This window comes from Spermophilus citellus, assembly GCF_964194105.1.
Source record: "Spermophilus citellus genome assembly, chromosome: 17".
Classification (NCBI taxonomy): Eukaryota; Metazoa; Chordata; class Mammalia; order Rodentia; family Sciuridae; genus Spermophilus; species Spermophilus citellus.
In genome coordinates this window covers 23,084,191-23,104,710 of record NC_138199.1, presented here as the reverse complement: position 1 = coordinate 23,104,710, position 20,520 = coordinate 23,084,191, and the positions used below count along the sequence as shown (strand labels likewise).

The 20,520-nt window shown below is 47.2% G+C and overlaps 2 protein-coding genes across 4 annotated transcripts; both read right to left on the bottom strand.

Moving 5' to 3' along the window:
• Positions 1 to 50: 50 nt before the first annotated feature.
• On the bottom strand, positions 51 to 2,826 carry MED11 (mediator complex subunit 11). The gene is made up of 3 exons (XM_081271956.1): positions 1,341 to 2,826; positions 1,002 to 1,132; positions 51 to 566 (listed from the first exon to the last, which is right to left on the bottom strand). The coding sequence occupies exons 1-3, from the start codon at positions 1,423 to 1,425 to the stop codon at positions 429 to 431; spliced, it is 354 nt and encodes a 117-aa protein (XP_081128082.1). The 5' UTR covers positions 1,426 to 2,826; the 3' UTR covers positions 51 to 428.
• A 6,175-nt stretch (positions 2,827 to 9,001) lies between these two features.
• Positions 9,002 to 17,395, bottom strand: ARRB2 (arrestin beta 2). 3 transcript variants are annotated; one of them, XM_081272222.1, is made up of 15 exons: positions 17,136 to 17,394; positions 14,429 to 14,459; positions 13,727 to 13,787; positions 13,572 to 13,616; positions 13,169 to 13,365; positions 12,791 to 12,850; positions 12,323 to 12,390; positions 12,056 to 12,191; positions 11,779 to 11,863; positions 11,422 to 11,518; positions 11,013 to 11,150; positions 10,162 to 10,245; positions 9,993 to 10,072; positions 9,840 to 9,894; positions 9,002 to 9,547 (listed from the first exon to the last, which is right to left on the bottom strand). In XM_081272222.1, exons 1-15 carry the CDS (start codon positions 17,156 to 17,158, stop codon positions 9,454 to 9,456), a joined length of 1,254 nt encoding a protein of 417 aa, XP_081128348.1. In that variant the 5' UTR covers positions 17,159 to 17,394; the 3' UTR covers positions 9,002 to 9,453. The 3 variants fall into 3 exon arrangements, with proteins under 3 accessions (XP_081128348.1, XP_081128349.1, XP_081128350.1); XM_081272223.1 differs by having other exon boundaries at positions 11,422 to 11,494; positions 17,136 to 17,393; XM_081272224.1 differs by lacking the exon at positions 14,429 to 14,459 and having other exon boundaries at positions 17,136 to 17,395.
• Positions 17,396 to 20,520: the final 3,125 nt, after the last annotated feature.

Genomic DNA, 20,520 nt, shown 5'->3' with positions numbered 1-20,520 from the left:
CCTCATATCACTCAAATATACCCCAATTAAGAATCTGATTTCCTTTAAAAAATTGTTATTGCTTTTATTAATAAAATCCTTAGTTCTTGTTTAGTATCTTCCAATGAGGAAGAACATATCTTCATTAGGCTGTTTTTGGGAGCCTGGGGCAGGGGCATGATGGACATGAGGAAGTGGATTGGGCAACTGAATGTCCATCTCCTGAACTTGCTAAATCCAAAGCAGGAACACCCTGCTGGAGGAGTCAGGCCACAGCTGTGGGTAAGATGGGGTTTTAGTTTCTCCATTTCCACCTTCTGGTCCTTGTCTTTTCTTTGACCAGCAGGGCATGTATGTTTCAGTTCCTGCTTCCCATCCTGCATGCTTCTAAGTTTTGACCCAAAGTGCAGGTCATAGTCTCCCTCCACACTCTGGATCCACTCCTTGGCTTAGTTCTCCAGCATCTGCTCACAGGTTCGGGCCACATCACTGAGCTTGAGACGGGCATAGTCTACTCGCTTCAGAGCCATTTGACAGTCTTTCCTTGAAGAGTAGCTGGAGCCCTCATGGGGCTGCCCAGTGGCCACCTACAGGACAGATAAGACTGATCAGTGTAGCCCTACCTCCCTTACCTAACCCCCAACCAAGCATCAGGTTTCTTGTCTCATTTCTTTCCTGAGTTTGGTCTGCTAAGCAGCCTGGTAGGTGGGTGACAAATCACTTAACTTCTGTTAAGTTCATCGGTGAGATGGTGGTGAAAATAACTACTTTTTAGAGTCGTCGTAGTAAAAGATAATAATGAATGCCTGGCACACATAAACCTTAGGAAATGGTGATAGCTGTCATAAGGAACCCCCTTAATTCTTTTCTCTTAGAGGAGGAAACAAGTCCTGGAAAGAAGGTGTCAACTCGCCAGTTTGGGAGGCCTGATTTTGCCCAGCTAATGCTCTACTAGAGGATCCCTACGGCTAAGGCAAAGGCGGAGAAGGGGTAGGTGCACAACACATCGCGGACATACTTACCTGGGTGAGGTAGCGGATCTGAGCCGACAGCTCCGCCTCCACGTGCTGCACCGAAGCGGTGAAGGCTGCCGCCTGCCGGTCTAGAAGCCGCTCATTGGTTTTTTCCTTGGACAGTTCCAGGATCACCGTCCCTGTCGGGGCGGGGAGAGGGCGGGGCTCATTGGAATGGGTGCGGCTAATCGGAGACTGGCACTATAGCCCCGCCCTAAGGACCCACCCTATTTACCGCGCAGGCGCTTAGGATCCCACCCCACCACGCGTCGAGGCTCCGGTTGGCGCATGTGTGCACAGCTCCGGTTCGCTTTCTGCGCTCTGCCTTTCGCTTGTCGCGTTCCGAACCTGCATTCTGGAGGATGGCGCCGATTTCCCGTTCGATGTCTTCCAGGGCGCGTAATCGCTCGTTCGCCAGGCTGTAGGTAGCCATCGTGCCTCTGGGAAACCTCCACGGGATTCCGTCCTTCTGCTTAGTGCAACGCTTAGGGCTCGGAAGTGGCTGTCGGCTTGCGCCTGCGTAGAGGAAACTCTCTAGCGAACACTACAATTCCCAGGATTCCCAGCGCGCACTCGGTCCACCTGGGAACTAGTGTCACTCCCAGGGCGTCCAGCGTCTGGCAGCGTCTGCGCCTTCACCGCGGACCACCTGTGTAAGGGGTAATGTTGAAGTAGGTCCTGGTCTGAGAACATTCAGACCTGTCCACCTTCATGCCACTGTTTTGTGGAGCATACTTAATTGTAAAATAAGAATTTATTAACCGTCTCCTGGGTGCTAGGTGATTGGATTTCTAGGGTATTCCTTCAGACTGGATGGCCATGGGCCCTTTGTCTGCCAACCACGCCCGAGGAAAACTTGACTTGGTGAGTGTTACATAATTCTCCCCAGGGCTTTTCTCTGACTGTGAGTCCAGCCGCAATACAGACTATTGAAGTATTTATTCTCTGTTGCTGGCACCTTCCAGCTTTTTTCTTTTTGCTTTTCTGGTTACCTATGTTGTAGGATCAGGGGAGTTAAAGAAGAATGAGGCGGACTCTCATGTGACACTTGGATAGATGTTTTGTTAGAGATATGCCCAGGGTGTATCACAAAGAGTCCAAGAGGAAATGCTGCTTGAACTGAATCCCGAAGGGCTAACTAGATGAGAAGTGGGAGTGGAAAAGGGAAACACCATAGGCAAGAGCATGTGAAAAGGCCTAGCACATTTGGAATCCGGCAAGGGGTTTATTTTGAGTGGAGTGTGGTGGTGGTTAGGTGTGACATTGGGGAGACAGGATCCGGGAGCCAGGTCAGGAAAAGACTTGTAAGCTAAGTAATGTGGACTTTATTCACATTTGGGGACCTTTGAAGGAATTTTAGTAAATATTTTATGACCAGATTTACCTTTTTTTTGAAAGATCACTTTCTACAGCTTGCAGAAGATCATCAAGAATGAAACTAAAGTGGTAATTATCAGTAATTTCAGGGACTCTGGAGGCTGAGGCAGGAGGATTGCAAGTTTGAGGCTAGCCTGGGAAACTTAGACTCTTATCTCAAAAAAAATTTTTTTTAAAAAGGCTGGAGATGTAGTTCAATGGTAGATCACCCTTGGGTTCTATCTCCTGTACAGGGGAAGGGGAGGGATCCAGTGACTGCATTTTTTCCCATGACTCAGCACACTTAATTTTTTTCTCATAAAATAGTTGGGTGTGGTTAATTCAGTGCTCCACAAATCATACAGGACCAAGGCTTTCAGTGTACCTGGGCCATCTTTAGGGTCTTATCCTCAAAAGTGTGGTCTGCAGTCCAGCCTCATTGGCATAACCTAGAAACTTGTTAGAAATACAGAATCTCAATCCCCAACCCAGACCTACTGAATCAACTTTGTGGGGTTTTTTTTGGTGTGTGTGTGTGTGCAAGCGCACGTGCGTTTGGTGCCAGGGATTGAACCCAGGGGCACTTAACCACTGAGCCACATCCTCAGCCCTTTTTTATATTTTATTTAGATACAGGGTCTTGCTGAGTTGCATAGGGCCTTGCTGAGTTGCTAAGGGCAGCTTTGAACTTATGATCCTCCTGCCTCAGCCTCCTGAGCTGCTGGTATTGCAGGCCTGTTTCACTGCACCTAGCCAGTGTTTGTTTTATGATCCCCTGGTGATTTGTACACGTAGAAAATTTGAGAAATACACTCTAGAGCATGTGTTGTTTGCATTGTCAAAATAGTTGTTTCCATTCCTGGGTTGCAGCTGGCAGAAGCTGGGAGAGAAAATGCAGAGGAGGCTCACCTGTCTCAGGGAACTAACCCATATCATTGCTACTCACATCCATTGAAGAAAACTTAGTCAGATGGTCTCTGAGGTTCAGGGAAATCAGTTCTTACCTAGGTGGCCAGCTATTGTTCCATTGATATGAAATAATAGATTTTTAGAGAATAGACTCACAAAGTCAAATTCTCAATTACACAGGCAGAATAAAGGCATTTTGATATGCACAAGCTCTCAAAATTTTTCTCCTATATGCATCCTTTCTCAGGAAATTATTATTATTATTATTATTTTTTTTTTTTTTAGAGAAAGTGAGAGAGGAGAGAGAGAGAGAGAATTTTTTAATATTTATTTTTTAGTTCTCGGTGGACACAACATCTTTGTTGGTATGTGGTGCTGAGGATTGAACCCGGGCCGCACGCATGCCAGGCGAGCGCGCTACCGCTTGAGCCACATCCCCAGCCCTTGGAAATTATTATTTTTTAAAAAATTATTTTTTAGGGCTGGGGATGTGGCTCAAGCGGTAGCGCGCTCGCCTGGCATGCGTGCGGCCCGGGTTCGATCCTCAGCACCACGTACAAACAAAGATGTTGTGTCCGCCGAAACCTAAAATAAATAAATAAATTCTCTCTCTCTCTCTCTCTCTCTTTAGAAAAAAAAATTATTTTTTAGTTGTAGTTGGACACAACGCCTTTATTTATTTTTATAGGGTGCTGAGGATTGAACCCAGGGCCCTGCACGTGCTATGTGAGTGCTCTACCACTGAGCCACAACACCAGTCCCTCTCAGGAAGTTATTAGAGTTAAACCAGAAGAGGAAGATCTAGGATCCAGGAAGTAAGCCTTAATTCTTGAGAGGTAACTGGGAACCCCTGGGCTCAGGAAGGCAGCTATGCTCACCACTATACCACCAACACAAGGGCTACAGCCCAGGCAATTCCAGGACAGCAGGTGTGGAAAGAACAGCTAGTTCATCAGAAGGATCCTGGAGAGATTGCTTCAAGGAGATGAAAGAGATGAATTTTGGAATTGTTCAAAATGTAGACTTTTTTTGGAAGTGTATACTGCTGAATTAGTGATAAATTCTGATAATAAGCAAATTTCAAAATGTCAGTTATTTAGGGGAAATAGTTGCATAAGAACAGAAAGGTAATCATAATATACCACATGACTCAACAATAAATAACCTTTGCATAGCCATAATTAAATACAGAATATTGGTCTGATCCAAACTGAGGATATAATTCCCTTGAGAGAATTGGAGTTGGGGCAAGATGAAAGTTGTTCCCTGGTGATTGGGTTCAGTCTTTATCTTCTATGGTGGGAAGCCATAAATGCTTAAAAAAAAAAAAAAATCAAGAAGTCAAAAGTGTTTGGAGATGTGGAGATAAATGTCAACAGAAACATCTAAAGATAGTGAAAGTAGTTGTCTCTGAGGACAACTCAGAGACAAGCTGGGCATGGTAATCCCAGGGACCAGGTAGGCTGAGGTAGGAGAATTACAAGTTCAAAGCTGCCCTCAGCAACTTAGTGAGTCCCCAAGCAAGACCCTGTCTCTAAAATATTAAAAAAGGACTGGGGATGCGGCTCAGTGGTTAAGCACCCCTGGATTCAATCCCAGGTACAAAAAAATAAAAAAATAAGTTTAAAAAAAATGAGAGAGAAAATAGAGATGTACTTTACTGTGAAAAAGAGCTAAGCGTGGAGGAGTTTGTTTTCTTCCCTCCCTCCTTTCTCTTTCTCCTTTCTTCTTCCCTTCAGTGGAAAGAATTGTGTGGGTTTATTTACTGTGAAGGAAGAGCTAATAAAGGGGGTTGAAGAGAAGGGTTGGTTCAATGAATTAAGGTCTCTGAGGAGGAGGGAAGTGAGAGCTGTGAGCACAGGTGGAATGATTAGCTTTGAACCAAAAAAGCATCTTAACCTTGGTGGTGTAGGAGAGTTGGTGTAGATGTCAGTGTTTGTAGAGTGGGAAGTTTAAGTCATTCATCCTCACTGCCTAATATCTGTGAAAAGCAGAAATCCTTATAAGGAAGGTAGAAAATAGTTGGATGGGAGCAGGAGAGGGAGGTGACCAGGGACAAGGAGAAGGGACAAAGGGAATCAGGTATCAAGATCTCAGCTTAGATTAGAGACCATAAATTTATAGTGGCCCTAAATTTATACCTGGGGCCTAGCATAGTGTTGGCACCTAGGAGGTATTCAAAAATATTTGTTGAATGATAAGTGTGGTTATATGATTTCTCTCCAGTTATTGCCTATCAGCTCCCTGTTAGTGCAAAGAGGCAGGAGATAGTGGGACAGATTCAAGGGTGGGGTTTGAAAGCAGAATTGTGAAAGGAGAAGAAATTGAGTATGCTGATAAGATAGTGGTTGATCTAATGATCTTGAATGTAGGCTGGAAAGAAGAGGAAGTGTTGAGTTGTGAGAAAGCAGAAGGAACCATGAGCTTTCGTAATAAAAAACTAAAAGAGCCAATAAATTTGTCAAAGTAAGTACATTCTACTGTCATGAATAACTAAAAAGAAGAAAAAAAATTTAAAAAGCCATTAAAAAGTGATTATAGCTGACTGTCTTAAAAATTTGTGTATTAAAAATACTAGAAGCAGGGCTGGGGATATAGTTCATTTGGTAGAGTGCTTGCCTTGCATGCACAAAGCCCTGGGTTCAATCCCCAGCACCACCAAAAACAACAACAAAATACTAGAAGCAGTGGCACACATTTGTAATCTCAGTGACTTGGAAGGCTGAGGCAAGAGAATGGCAAATTCAAAACCAGCCTCAGCTGCTTAGCAAGGCCCTAAGCAATTTAGTGAGAACCTGCCTCAAAATACACCAAAATACACAATAAAAAGGGCTGAGGATGTGGCTCAGTGGTTAAGCACCCCTGGGTTCAATTTCTGGAATGAATGAATGAATGAATAAAACTAGAAGCAAAATGTTTGGAATTAGATAATGGTGAAGAATGCATAATATAGTGAATGTATTAAATATCATTGAATTCTGTATTTTAAGATAAAAAACTAGATACAAATGCAAAAGATATAAAAAACTGGGGAAAATATTTGCAAAGTATACTACAAATAGCTGATTTGTTCATGAAGAACTTTTGTCATTAAGAAAAAAAATCAGTGCAGTAAGTTGGGTTCATCCTCACTCATAATCAAAGAAATGTAAGTGAAAACTCCAGTAATATTATATTTTACTTGCTAGATTGACAGTAATAAAAAAAAATGCTCACCCTCTGTGACCTGGCAATTCTACTTTTAAGAATTTGTCCTATAGGCACTCTTAGCATAGGCAAAATAACATATCTATAAGCTGGCTGTAGTGATGCACACGTGTGATCCCTGCTACTCAGACACCTGAGACCGGATGATCATAAGTTTGAGGCCAGCCTCGGGAACTTAGAAACTTGAGACCTTGTCTCAAAATAAAGGACTGGGGATGTAACTCAGTGGGAAGTGCTTGCCTACCATGACTGAGGCCATGAGTTCAGTCCCCAGTACCACAAACAAAACAAAAACCACAAATCAACAAGGGCAATTATTTTAATACTGTTTGAGTTGGCAAAATAGTGGTCATTCAGCATGTCCACTAATAGGTAACTGGTAAAAATAAATGATATCTAAACAATGAGGAAATCATTCTTTAAAAGAATGAGGTGGATCTATATGTATTGTGGAAGGAATGCTATTTTAGATACACTATTAAGTAAAAAGGTATAGAAGAGTACATAATATGCTAGTCTTTGTGTGTTATATAAGCTAAAGAATACATAAACCCACATGTGTGACTGAATATGAAGTATATCTTTGGAAGGATAATCAAGGACTAGCAATAGTGGTTGTCTCTAGGAAAAAGAAATGGAAGGATGGGAAATGGGCAGGAGGGAGCCTTCTTTTCATTGTTTACTGTTAAATAATGTTTGACTTTTTAAAAACCATACTGCATGTGTTACTTCCTAAAAAGCATTAAAAACATAAAAAGCTTTAAAAAACCTCATGTTCTCAAAGTGTGTTAACTATATATCTGGATTCATGGATTCTTCTTGAGGGCTCCTGGCTCTGAATCCAAGGTGGTAGAGCCAGATTCTGGATTGTTATTGTGCCTCCAAAGGGTTCTTATTCACTCGAAGCTTTTGGAGATCCATGGACTTGGAGGTCAAGGAGCAGGGTCATGGCAGTCAGAGGGAAGCTTGATCCTATGGTGGGGTAAGCAAGGTCATTGACATTTTGGCAGCACTTAAAGCCTGTGGATAAATAATGATTTAACTCTACACGTATAAGCTTTGACATAGACTAAGAGCCCATAGACTTGTCCCCATGTTGCTGAAAGCTCCATCCTTGACCCCATTGCCAATGAGGACACAGTTTTGTTTTGTTTTTTTTTTAAGATAGAGTGAGAGAGAATTTTTTTTTTTAATATCTATTTTTTAGTTTTCAGGGGACACAACATCTTTGTTTTTATGCGGTGCTGAGAATCAAACCCGGGCCGCATGCCAGGTGAGCGCTCTACCACTTGAGCCTCATCCCCAGCCCCAGAGGACACGGTTTTGAGAAAAAGGAAAAAGCTGGTTTATTGCCCTGTTACACCCATTGCCTTTGACTGGTTGTTCCAGTCCAGAGTCTCTTTAAGTCCCCAAAAGGCGCTCTGTTCCTTTCAGTCTTCACTTGGGGTTGCCATCTCTGTGTGGTCTCCTTATCTTTGCTTAAAAGTCACTTCCTCCAGGGAAATCATCCCCAAACCCCAGCTATATCAGACTCCCTGTCATGTGTTTCACAGTTCCTGTACTTATCCTTGGGACACAGATACTGTAATAGATGGGGAATGACTTAATATTTGTTTTGGCTACTGCTATGTCCCTATATCATGCCTGGCACATACAGATAATTAAATCAAGATGAGTTTATGAGCTGGGCGTGATGGCACACGCCTGTAATCCCAGTAGTTCAGGAGGCTGAGGCAGGAAGATCATGGGTTCAAAGCCAGCCTGAGCAATTTAGCAAGGCCCTAAACAATTTAGTGAGACCCTCAAGGGCACCCCTGGGTTAAATTTCCAGTACTCCCCCGCCAAAACTAAAGAGTTTATGGAATGAATGAAGGAGCTATAGGAGATAAAGGTCAATTACAGGTGTGGCAGTGGGTGATGGAGGTGAGAAATGTTCTGGAGTGTTGCTTATTTCCTCAGCCTAGCCTGGAATTTAGGCCAAGCCTCAGGGAATCTGATGCAAATCCCAGGCATCACAGGAGCAGCACTAGGATGTATCTTTAGGCCCACAGCTGCATGACTCTCTTGGCTGATCAAAGCTTCAGCTTCTGTGTTAGAAAGATGTCACTCATGTGGCTTCTGTCTGGTGAAGTGTGCAGATGTGGTCCCACTGAGCCCCAGGAGCGGACTACTTGAGTAACCATAAGGAGAAGTGGGAATGAAACCAGCTGGGTCACAACAGGTCACAATGCTGTCCTATATCATCAGGCATAACAGAGAAGAGCCCACCCTGCTCAGCTCCTGGGAGGGAGCATCCTGTCTGTGGGGAAGTTAATTATTATTTCCCCTGTAAATGACAGTTTACTTTGTGGCCTTATTAAACTTGAGTGTGGAGTGACCAAATCAAGTTTCAGTGTTTACTTTGGAATACAGGAACACACAATCATTCAATAAACATTTATTGATAGCCTGATGTCAGGTGCCCTGAGGGTACAGAAAGGAATTGTGGATACCTACACTACGCACTGAACACTACAGGGAAAACACACACACACTCATGCCTATTAAAAGGTTTATTTTCTTGTTTATGCTCAGAAACAAAGAAACAGCTTTGCCTCTGCAGGGTCTTATCTTGGAGGAATGGGAGGCAGAGAGTGACTGGAGGGGGCAGGTGTGTTGGTGTGAAATTGAATATGGGAGTTCTTCCCCTTTCCCTACTCTCACTCCTTGTTGTCCCCCTCCAAAAAATTCATGTATGAACACAGCTTGCCACCCACTGGGCAACTGGGGAAGCAGAGCTGTAGTCAAAAGATTAATGCCCACTTTAAACAAGTGATGGGTCCAGTGCGTATCTGGGGTAAAGGGGGAGTGAGAAAAGGGGTTGGTTGAGGAAACTGCTGGATGGAGGGGAAGGAAAAGAAGCAGGGACACCCCCGCCTCCATAGCGGGGATCTTGGTCTTGTCCCTACCTCTCCCAGCACCATCCACTCCCTTCTTCCAGCCCCCCTTCCTAGCAGAATTGGTCATCATAATCGTCGTCCTTCATCCCCTTCAGCCGAAGTCGGGCAAAGTCCTCAAACACAATGTCGTCATCTGTGGCATAGCTTGGTGGTAGAAAGGAGAGGGATGAGGTAAAGGCTTGTGACCCTTCTTTCTGTTTCCCCCTCTGCTCCCTACCCCCTTCCAGGGGCAGAGGTGTTTAAACAACAATGGAACCAGAAGGGATGGAAAAGGACAGAAATAGGGAGTCTTACAAGGCTGAGTCATCCAATATTCAACCACCCTCTTACCCCCCAAGGAAAACAAATAACCCCAGGAGGTATAAGGGTAGATTTGGATATTATGGGAATCTGCAAAGAAGGTCAAAGTAGGAAGGTATAGCTCTGGGTTTCTTACTTGGTATCAAATTCAATGAGGTTAGTATCCACAGGGACATCTGTTTCGGGAGCAGCTGAGGGGAGAAGAGAGAGTGGGTGGGTGGGCAGGTGCTGGAGGATCAAGGTTTCTCCACTGGCCTTGCTGCGGGTGCAGGGTGGGCAGAGTGCTCACCTGACTGAGGTCTGGGCAGGGTGATGTGGTCATGGGGCTTGGGGTGCATAAGAACAAAAGGCAGCTCCACAGAGACATCCCTGGGAGAAAGAGGATGTATGAAGAGGACAACAATGATGTGGAACCAGAGAGAACCACTGTGACCCCTACCAGGTTCTGCCATACTCACCCGCCTCGAGATACTACCAGCTTCACCTTGACCCTGTAGGACACCAGGATTCCCAGCACCTCCTTGTTGGCCCCCTCCTTCACTCTGCAATTGTGGGGAGATATTGGATCAGGTGGCCCATTCATTGCCTTGTCACCTCACACAACCCCGTGGCTTCCATCAGGATTCTGAGCTGGACTACAAAGTCACACTATACCCCAGGACTCCAGCAGCACTGGCAAAGGACACCGCGGCATTCCCCTGCTCAGAACCCTCCTGGGGCCTCATCCCTGGCAACAAAAGCTCAGTCTTTCTAACCCAAGAACCTTGCAGATCCTGTTCCCCTCACCTACTCCTCTCCTTTTGGTTCTTTCTCACTATGCTGGCCTCCAGGCCTCCTGTGTGCAGTGTGCACTGTGTGCCCAGTTGGGGTTTGATCCAGCCCTTTGTAAAGCTCTGGACCAATGGAGCTGCTCCTGCCCAAGGGCACAGGGCACTTAACAATTCCTTGGATACACTGGGCCTGTCCCATCTCTGAGTCTTAGGGCTTACAGCTCTCTCTGCGTGGAGCACACTTGGTCTGCATATTCACAACACCTCCTTCCTCAAAATGCACCTCTGGCTACCCTATTTAAAACCAATGCAGACCTGCCCCTCTCTAGATTTCCAGTTTGTGCTTGCTTTTTTCTCCTTAACTCTTTTCCCTTAACATGCCATGTATATTTTACCCTTTATCTGATCATCTGTTCTCTCCTAGGGGGGAAAAATTGTTTCTGGTCTCCTGTTCACTGATACCTTCCTGGTATCTAGAACAGAGTCTGACACACAACCAGCCCTGTCTCCTGCCCCATAGGCACTCAGCCCCGCCTCACATGGTGCTGGAAGCCAGGTTGGTGTCCTCATGCTTGAGCTTCCCATCCAGGGCAAGACCACGCTTCTCTCGGTTGTCACTGAGCAGTGGGGTTATGGTGTACACCTTACAGAATGTGGAACTGGGAGATATCTGGTCACTTGGGGTAGAAACAAAGGGACAAGAATCTTGGAGAGGCTAGGCTGGATGATGGGGCAGCCTACCTCTTTTTGTCCCTTTAGGCACAGGTTACATAGGATAGGTTTTGGCTCAGTCTGTTCAAGAAAATGAACAGCTCAGAGCCACCTTACTGTGTAGAGAACAACCTTAGGAGTGAGATGGTTCAGGAAATAAATTCTGCCCTTCACCTCATATTCCCCTGGCCTACTCCTCTCTAAGATTGGGACCCGCAGGCCTGTTGTGATACTTACTCTTGTTCAAGTTGAGCCACGGGGCACTTGTACTGGGCAGTGCTGAAGAGGCAGATGTCGGCATATTGTCTCACTGTGGGGTGGGGGTGGAACAGCTCTGGATGGAGCGTAGACGTACCATTGCGGCACCATTCCAGACCATGTGGGGTGGGCCCCAAACCCCAGCACACCCCTACCTACTATCCCTAACACAGGGCCCTCCCTGCAGCAAATACTGAGGTCTAGATAACATTCTCTAAATTCATTGTGCCCTGGCAGGTCTCCCACACTGGGATATGACCTGGACTGAAATCTTAACAGAAGTCACTTATGCAGGGACTCCCTCCCCCAAGATACCCTTCCAACCCTGTCTCCTACCAGAGACTCTGATCTTCTTGACGGTCTTGGTGGAGTTGTTGGTGACGTGGACATTGACACTGAGGGGCTCCCCGTGGTAGTATAGCTTTTGAAGGGGGGGGGGCGGGCGTTACATGAATTGCACCTGTTTTTCACTGATCCCGTTCTTGGTGTGCCCCCTCCCCTGAGCCCTAGCCCATAGCAACTCCACACCCAGCAGAGGCAACTGCTTGTGGCTTCATTCCTGCCCCCAGGGTCAGTTTTGCCTCGGCACTTTCATCACTCTCTAGCATCCCACCTCCTTGTCCAAAGAAGCCTCAAGGTGCAGGGACCGGTCAGACATGAGGAAGTGGCGTGTGGTTTCAGCTGAAGGCTGTGGGCCTGGTTTCTCTGGGGCAAACTGTACCTTTCGGATCACCAGTCGCACAGAGTTCCTTGGGTTGGGGGGGGAGGAAAAGGGATCAATCTCTAGACACCCAAATCTCCCTCCCACCTCCCACAGGGCCTGGAGCTCCAGGAAGTGGGGAAGGAATAGTTAAACCACAGAGGAGGTTGCTTCCCTCACCTTTTGTGGCTTTTCTCTTCTAGTGATTTGGCACAGAAGGCGCGAATCTCAAAGTCTACCCCGCAGGCCTTGGGAGGGGGGAGGAAAGGCCACATCTTACCCAAGACTCCTGCGCTCATCTCCACCATTCCCCTTCCTTCCTCCATGTTTCTTGTCTTGGGCAGGGACTCTTGCCCCATTGCTGTGAGGAGTGCAGGGATTATCTCCCCCGCTGCCTCTAAGCCTGCAGAGGCTCATTTATGGTAGTATACGGGCAACCCCTGTACTCGTGTGCATGCAGGTCAAGAGCAGGAGGCAGTGTCACATGTGCAGTGAAAACACACACACACACACACACACACACACACGTCTATGGGGTGGGGGATATCTCCCTATCCACCCCTGCAGTTTCACTCTCTGCTCAGTTATGCTCTGGGTCTTGCTCAACTTTGTTTTGCCCACGTGTCCTCAGAGCCATTCCTTCCATACCTTCCCTGTGTCCTCTGGTCCTGGCTGCAGTGTGACCGAGCAGGGTAGATTCTGGGGTATCTGTAGCAGAGGAAAGGGGAAACTTCAGTGCCTCCAGAAAGCCTCATGTCTTCACCCCAATCTCAATTTAAGAGGCTGGACAAAGGGCACCTGGGGATAAGAAAGAGGCCCCAGGGAGGAGGCCTATACTAAGGTTTCCTGGGGCTCCAGGAAGTGGGGAATGGTTAAACCATAGAAGTTGCTTCCTTAAAGGGTGGTGAATCTAGGGCACCTGCCTCACTTGTTTCTTCTAGATCTGCTCAAAATAGATGCCTCACCCCTTTTGCCCCACCATGATCCCAGACCCCTTGCCCAGCAGAGAGTTGAGGGCATTCTCACTGTGAAAAAAAAGGGGTGGGCATGCTGGCCCAGCTTCCTCAGCAGCCGGTCCTGCAGGCGGGTGGGGGGCCGGGGTGGGTTGGGCATTGGGGGGAAGGCCTGGTAGGTGGCGATGAACAGGTCTTTGCGGAAGGACAAGCCCAGCACATCCAGGTCTTCGCGGCCATAGCGGAAGGCGCAGGTGAGGGTCACAAACACTGGTAAGGGAGGGCAAGGTGGGGTGGTCAGGAGAACCCCTTTCCCCAACGCCTCCCAGTACCTAAGCAGCCATAGCTTCTTTTTTGGTAGCATAAGAATTCCTTCTGCCTCAGCCCTTCATCTCTCTGTGGCACCTTCCAATGCCAGTCCATCTCATTCTCTCCTCCCCACCTCCCCTCAGGCCCTTTGGATTTGGGGCTGGTACCTTTGCGGTCTTTCAAGTAGTCAGGATCCACAAGCACCACACCGTCTAGGAAAAGGACACAGGTTTATTTCTTGAAGGGACTTCTTCCCCATTCCCAGGCTTAGGAATCTCCTCCCCTGTGGGGAAGTAAGCTGTCTCCTTCTGGACAAACTTACCTACAGGGTCCACTTTGTCCAGGTGATCTACAAAGTCCCGCTTGCCCAAGTACACGGTGAGCTGAGGATGTCAAGGAGTCACAGGGAGGATTGGGGAGGATGGTGACAAGGCATCAAAGCCCTCAAAAGTGGCTGCCCTGCCCCAGGCCCAGGCTGGGCTATCAAGGAGTTTCTCCCAATAGTTTAGGAAGATGAGGGTGGTGGGTTTCCCAAACTATCGAACCAAACTTCTTAGGCTTTTTAGCTGCTCTTTTATCTCTCTTCTCATCTCTGTTCACCAGTCAGGTGTATGTGTTTGGGAGAGGATAGCCCAATCAGCGGGTCAGAGAACAGTGCTAGTGATTTGGCACAGAAGGCTCACCTCTCAAGGTGCTCTGGGATAAACAGGCCATAGCCTGGGGGGTTGTTAACTTTTCCCAGCCCCAGGCTCAATGGGTTGGCTCCTAAAGGGTTACAAGGAACTGGGCTTGCTTGTGGCTCTTTTTCTTTAGTGTTGCTATAAGGACTTGGGCCTGTCCCCACCCAGCCCTGTGGCTGGCTTAGGCTGAGCAGCCTCTGAAGCAAGGGGCTTCAAGAGGCAAAGGAAGTCAGCTCTTAGCTGTCACAGGAAGTGGGGAGCTAGTGTTGGGGGTTGTCTAGGGGAAGGCTGGGCTTTGGTAGGGCCCAGGGAGGGTCAAAGGATAAGTACTTTGGGTGACTCACCTTGCAGTTAGGGCTCGACTTCTTGAAGACCCTAACAAAACAGAAAGGGAAACCCCACTGCCTCCCTCAGACTCAGCAGGGACCCCCATGCCAGGACTTTATCCCTCCCCAGCCTGAGAAGCAGAGCTCACCCTTAACCCTGGCTGGAGACTTTACCCAGCTCTACCCCTCCCACTTTCTGATAAGTCCCTTACATTTCTCACATGGCAGCCCCCTGAAGCTCGTTACCAGGGCAAATGCTCCTTCTCTTGTCCTTGGTCCACCCTCACTAGTCCCCTGCCATCCACAGTGATGGCCATTGGTTGCCCCAGGAACCATCCAGACTCTTCCCAGAGTACCTGCCCCAGAGGGGACCTGAATGGGCAAGCTGCAGCAGTGTCCTGAGTCAGAACTAACCATTTTTCCATTTGCCCTCTAGCTCCAATGACAGTTGGGGTACATAGAAGAGCAATGGCTCTGGACTTTGTCCCTCAAATGGTTTCTACCACAGGAGCTATTTTCTATTAACCACCAACTGTCCCCATCTCTGATCTCGGCAGCTTAAAAAGTCTATTCATCTTTCAAAGCTTAGCTCACATAACACCTCTTTTAGGATGCAGACCCAGCTTAGACCCCAGCCCACTCCTTTTTTGTGAATCCTATCACACCTTGTTCATATTTTACTTGCATGACAAGTGACAGCACACAAGGGAATTTAGCTGTGTACCATCTTTCTGTCTTCTTACACCGTGAGTTCCAAAGCCTTGTTCATTTAGGCATCCCTAGTTTAGTAACAGCCATATGATGAAATTCATGATGCTTGCTAACATTTACTGGGTGAATACTCCATGCCTAGCACTGTTCCAAATGTGTTATTTAATGCTCTTAATCCAATGATGAAAGTCCTAATATTTTTATTTTACAGGTGAAGAAATTGGGGTACGGAGAGATCAAGAATTTTGTCTAAGGTCACAGAATGTAAATGGTGAGCCTCCACAAACTGAGGCAACTTGGCTCCAAGTCCCTGCTTTTAATCACCAAACTGTTTCACTATGCTTTGTAACTAGCATCAATAATTTGTCATCAGCAGCAATCCCTAGGAAGGGTCCCCAGATAATAGAAATTGAAATTCTCCACCACAAGTTTCTGTTACAACTTCCTTGTCCCTTTTTCCTGAAGCCAAGCTGTCCAAAGGTCATATGGCAAAGGGTATGGAGCGTCCCAGATATCCCCAATCATAAAGGAGTGTAAACATGGACACAGTGGCAGCTAGAATAAGGACCCTACCTTATTTTCCAACTTGCTATGGCATCATCCAGACTCTCCCTGCCCTCAGCTTCTGGTTTTCCTCTTTGTCCCAGTGTTTCCTCCCACTAGGAGCCCTGGCAAAGGGCTGCAACAGCCACAGTTAGTTGGCCAACTGGAATGTGGCTCTGGGTCAATAGTTCTGGAGCAACTACAGGACACTTGCCTTTTGGATCTTATCCCAGCCACCTCTTGCCATGCTAGGGAGCAGAGCATGCACATAGTGAAGCTGGTCAAGGAAGCAGAGTATGGAAATGATCAGGGAGGTGTCTGGAGTCAGGGGGAGGGTAGCTGAAGCAGATGCCCCTTTGCACTTCCTGCTATTCTCTCCATTTCCTATGGCCCAGAATTTGATGAGGGTGGAGGGAATCATGCCAAGTCAGCAGTCCACTTTGGTCCACCCGTCCCCCTCCATGAACCACACAACGGAAATCAGGGGGCCCTCCCTCAAGTCTGTGACTTCCCCTTTCTGTGGGGTGTTTAACTCCTAACCCAGGATGTCAGTCTTCCCTCTGATTATCTCTATCGGACACTGGTCCTCTTGATGCTCAGAAACCTGAATTCTCATATTATATGGGTGAGAGGAGTGGTGGAATTTATATGATGTTTTGCAGAATTAGTGACCAAGCTCCCATTCCTGATCCCCTCTGCTTTGAGGCATACAACCCCAACCTTTTTTTCTTTTGCTCCTACTCCCCTGGGACTAAGGCATACACCCTCTGCCCCCTTGGGGTGTTGGTCACAACAGGAAGTGGATTTTGCTAGAGACCAAAAAAAAAAAAAAAAAAGAGAACTCGGGGTGTCAGTGGAAGGAAGGAGCCTCAATTGCACAGAAAACATCCGGGGAGTGGATGCTGTGCCCAGGGCTGATATTCCCCCATCCCCAGAAGAAGGATTCGGCCTAATCTCATAGAGGGTCTCTAAGCACTCTGCTCCCTCAATATGAAGCTGCTGCTCCTAGCAACACGGGAAAAGGCAGAAGTTTGGAAGCAGAGCCACCGGGCCTTTGGGACAGGTGGGGGCAGCCCGACTGCCTGTGGGGTATTGGACAGGAGGCTTTCCATTGGTTAAGCCTGAGTCTAGGGAGGATCCCCTCCCAGCATCAGTCTCCTAGTACACAACCTCTTGGGGCCGGCCACCTGCTCCTTCTTCCTCCGCCCCTGCATCGCAGCCTGCACAGGAGAATCCATTGGTCGCACAACGACAGGCCTCGCTTTCTACAGGGGCCCAGACATGAGTCGCACACCGCCCCCCCCCCCATTATCCTCGAGGACCTAGGCGTGCGGCCCCGGATGGCTGCCCCCTAGGGACCCAGGGGTCCGGCCCGAGATTCTTTCCCCGTTGTCCTTGTCTGGGGACCATACTGGCACTTACGGCGAGCCGCCACCGGCCGTGCCCCGCCGCGTGGCCCCACCTCCCTTACCTGGTCCCGGGTTTCTCCCCCATGGTGCGCGCGCCCGCCGGGTTCGCGGCTTGCTCGCAGCCTTCTCGCCCGCTGCCAGGTCCCAGCTCCTCCCCGCGCCACTGCGCACGCGCGCCCGCGGCTCTTTCTCCTCTTCCCCCTCCCCTCAGGTCCTGGGGAACTAGGGCCAGATGCGTCAGCCAGATCGCGCGCGCCGCAGCGCTGCCTGCCCTCTCCACTCAGACAGGGCTGCCCCTGGGTCCCGCCCCACGCCTCAGCCCTCGGCCTCCCTGGGGGAGCCTTCTTGCGCGCGCTGTTTTACTCCCGCTCTTCCCGCCCATCTCTCCGCCCCTCCTCAACTCCTTAGAAACCGATTGGGCCCCTTTAAACGAAGGCACCAGCCTTCCCTGATACTAGAGCCCACTGATTGGCTCTTGGCAGCCGGAGCCCTGCAGGGGTGCCCTCCCCTTTGTTTGCTTTCTCAGTGGCTGTGGAGGCGACGCGGGTGGCGGGGGAGGTGGGATGAGCTCAAACACAGTCTGCGAAGGAGGACTGGGTAATGCACACGTGGGTGAGCGGTTCTTAGTTGCGTGATGCTTGCTTTAGTGAGTGCCTCTCACCCCAGAGCTTAAAGCCTTTGGCTCGCCTTCCCGTTTTATTGTGGTGTCTCAGCTCCCCCTGGTGTATGTCTTCTACATACACGGCTCGTTTTTTAAAATTTCTCCGACTTTCCACCTCCTCTACCAACCCATCCCAGCTAACATCCACCCACTCATTCATCCATCGATACATCCATCCCTATTTTATGCTAGTTTCTATGGGGTACCCTGGCCCCTGTTTTCCTTGTATACTTGAGGACACACACAAACAGGTTTTATGATCCTATGGATGCTATAATAGAGGTATGACTCAGAAGACAAAACAACTAAAAGCGCTTGGCCAGCATGGGGGTGGAGAGAGTGAAGACTGTCCATAGGAAGGAAATTTGAAAGATGGGCAGATGTGGAGAAAGGGCATTCCAAAGAGGGAAAAAGTCAAGTCACATCCTCTTCTGAAGTGTTCACAGGGTTAGATGGCAGGAAAGAGAAAGGGGAAAGACTGGAACATGTTGTTTGGTATAGTAGGTGAAGAAAGTGGACTGAGGTCTTTCCCTGGAAACACTTTATTTATTAATTATTATTATTATTATTATTATTTTAGCAAGAGGAGTGACATGAAGAGATTTCTCTTTTTGGAAGATAATTCTGGGCAATCTGGAGGGTGGAAGGAGTTGGACAAGACTGCAGTACATAAACTAGTCAAAAGAAAATGATGGTTGGTAGAGTGGAAGAGAGAAGAGGGCCATACTGGAGTCATTTCTTGAGTGAGATTGGACTTGAGGGAGAATAAAGGATGACTTATGGAGATAAAGTATTTCTCCTTTCATCTCTTTTCCTATAATCTCCTCAAATGAACTAAAAAAATAAAAAGACAAATTGGTAGAAATGCCTTGCAATAATTTCCCATATCTACAAAGAATTTCTACAGAACCCAAATAGGTTAAGGACATGAAAGGCAATGAAGAAGAAATATAAATGTCTACTAAACACGAAAAGTTATTCTATGAAAAGTTATTCTATTTCACTAATTAGATTTTTTCAACACCCAGATTGGCCTTTTATTTTTTTTCTTTTTTTGTACTGGGGCATGAACCCAGAGGTAGTTTACCACTGAACTACACCTCAGCCCTTTTTATTTTTATTTTAAGAGGGTCTCACTAAGTCACTTAGTCTGGCCTCAAACTTGGGATCCCCTGTCTCAGTGCCTCCTGAATAGCTGAGAGTTCAGGTGAGCAACATCGCTCCTGGCATTTTTTCTTTTTTTGAGACAGAGTCTCTCTATGTTGCCAAAGCTGGTCTCAGACCCTTGAGCTCAGCCAGGCATGGTGGTGCATGCCTGTAATCCCAGCTATTGGTGAGGCTGAGGCAGGAGGATCATAAATTCAAGGCCAGCCTGGGCAACTTAATGAGACTCTCTCAAAAATGAAAAATAATGAAAAAGGGATGTAGCTCAGTGGAAAAGTGCCCTGAGTTCAATCACAGTACTGCCAACAAACAAAACAATAACAACAGCAAAACAAAAACTCCTGGGCTCAAGGTATCTCCTGAGAGACAGTATTTCATTGTCATCACTTTTGTTTTTTGTTTTGTGCAGTGCTGGATCCAAGGACCTACCAACTGAGCTACATCTTCAGCATCTTGATTGAAAGCCACAGAAGGGCTTTAAGGTGGAAGTGACAAAAGCTTATATACATGGGAGCCTGGTGCAGTGGTGCACACCTATAATCCCATCAGTTCCAGAGGCTGAGGCAGGAGGATTTCGAGTTCAAAGTCAGCCTCAGCAATTTAGCAAGGTGCTAAGCAACTTAGTGAGACTCTGTCTCAAAAAAAAAAAAAAAAAAAAAAGGACTGGGGATGTGGCTCAATGGTTAAGCTCCCTGGGTTCAATCCCTAGTAGCAAACACAACACCCCCCCCCCCCAACACACACAAAGAACCACTAAAACCCAAAAAACCAAAATCCTCTGGTTATTGTGTGGAGGCACTAGAAAGCAAAAGGGTGGCAGAAAACAATGAATAAACCTTTGTAAGAGCTTATAAGAAGCCAGGTGAGGGAGGATGGTGAGTTAGATCAGAGTGACACCGGAGATGGAGAAATGAAAAAAATTAGCCCTCTTGGGTTAATGTATTTCGGAAGCGAATATCAGGATTTGAAGAATTGGGTAGAGGTCTAGCAGAAAAAAGGATGACTCTTGTATTTGAATCTAACCATCACTCAATACAGAATGAGGTATTGGGGTGTTCACTTATAATGTATTGGTGAAAAATTGGTGCAAAAATTCATCAATGGAACTATTAGATCGTAGCACGTGTATTTCATTCATCCTACGCAGCTTAAAGACGCTCACGATATATGAATTTAAAAAGCCAAGTGCACACCCTCTTGTTGTAAGATAAACTACTCATTTATGTGTTTGTGTATGAATTAATATTAGGAAAATACACACGTTACTCGGGGAGTGCCTTTGGAAAAGAGAAGGTTTTCTTTATAATTGATGCCCTCCATATAGTTTTAATTTGTTTTTCAAAGGCACGTATATCATATAATTTCCGGACTTGAGGTTAAAAATGTGATTTCAGACAAGCGGTTTCTTAAATAGGTATTACCAAATCCCAGAACGAAGGTGTCTAAAACTGTTTAAAGGAAAATTTTCGGATTTCAGCGCCTTTTGTCCGGACCACGTGTTTACTAAGGACCACAAGCCCGCCTCCGTCCCGCCGCGGGCGGGCCTTATAGGCCATCCTCGAACACCGGAGATGCTACACTCCCGCTGCCTCAGCCCCCGGGGCCCCTCAGCCCCCGGGGCC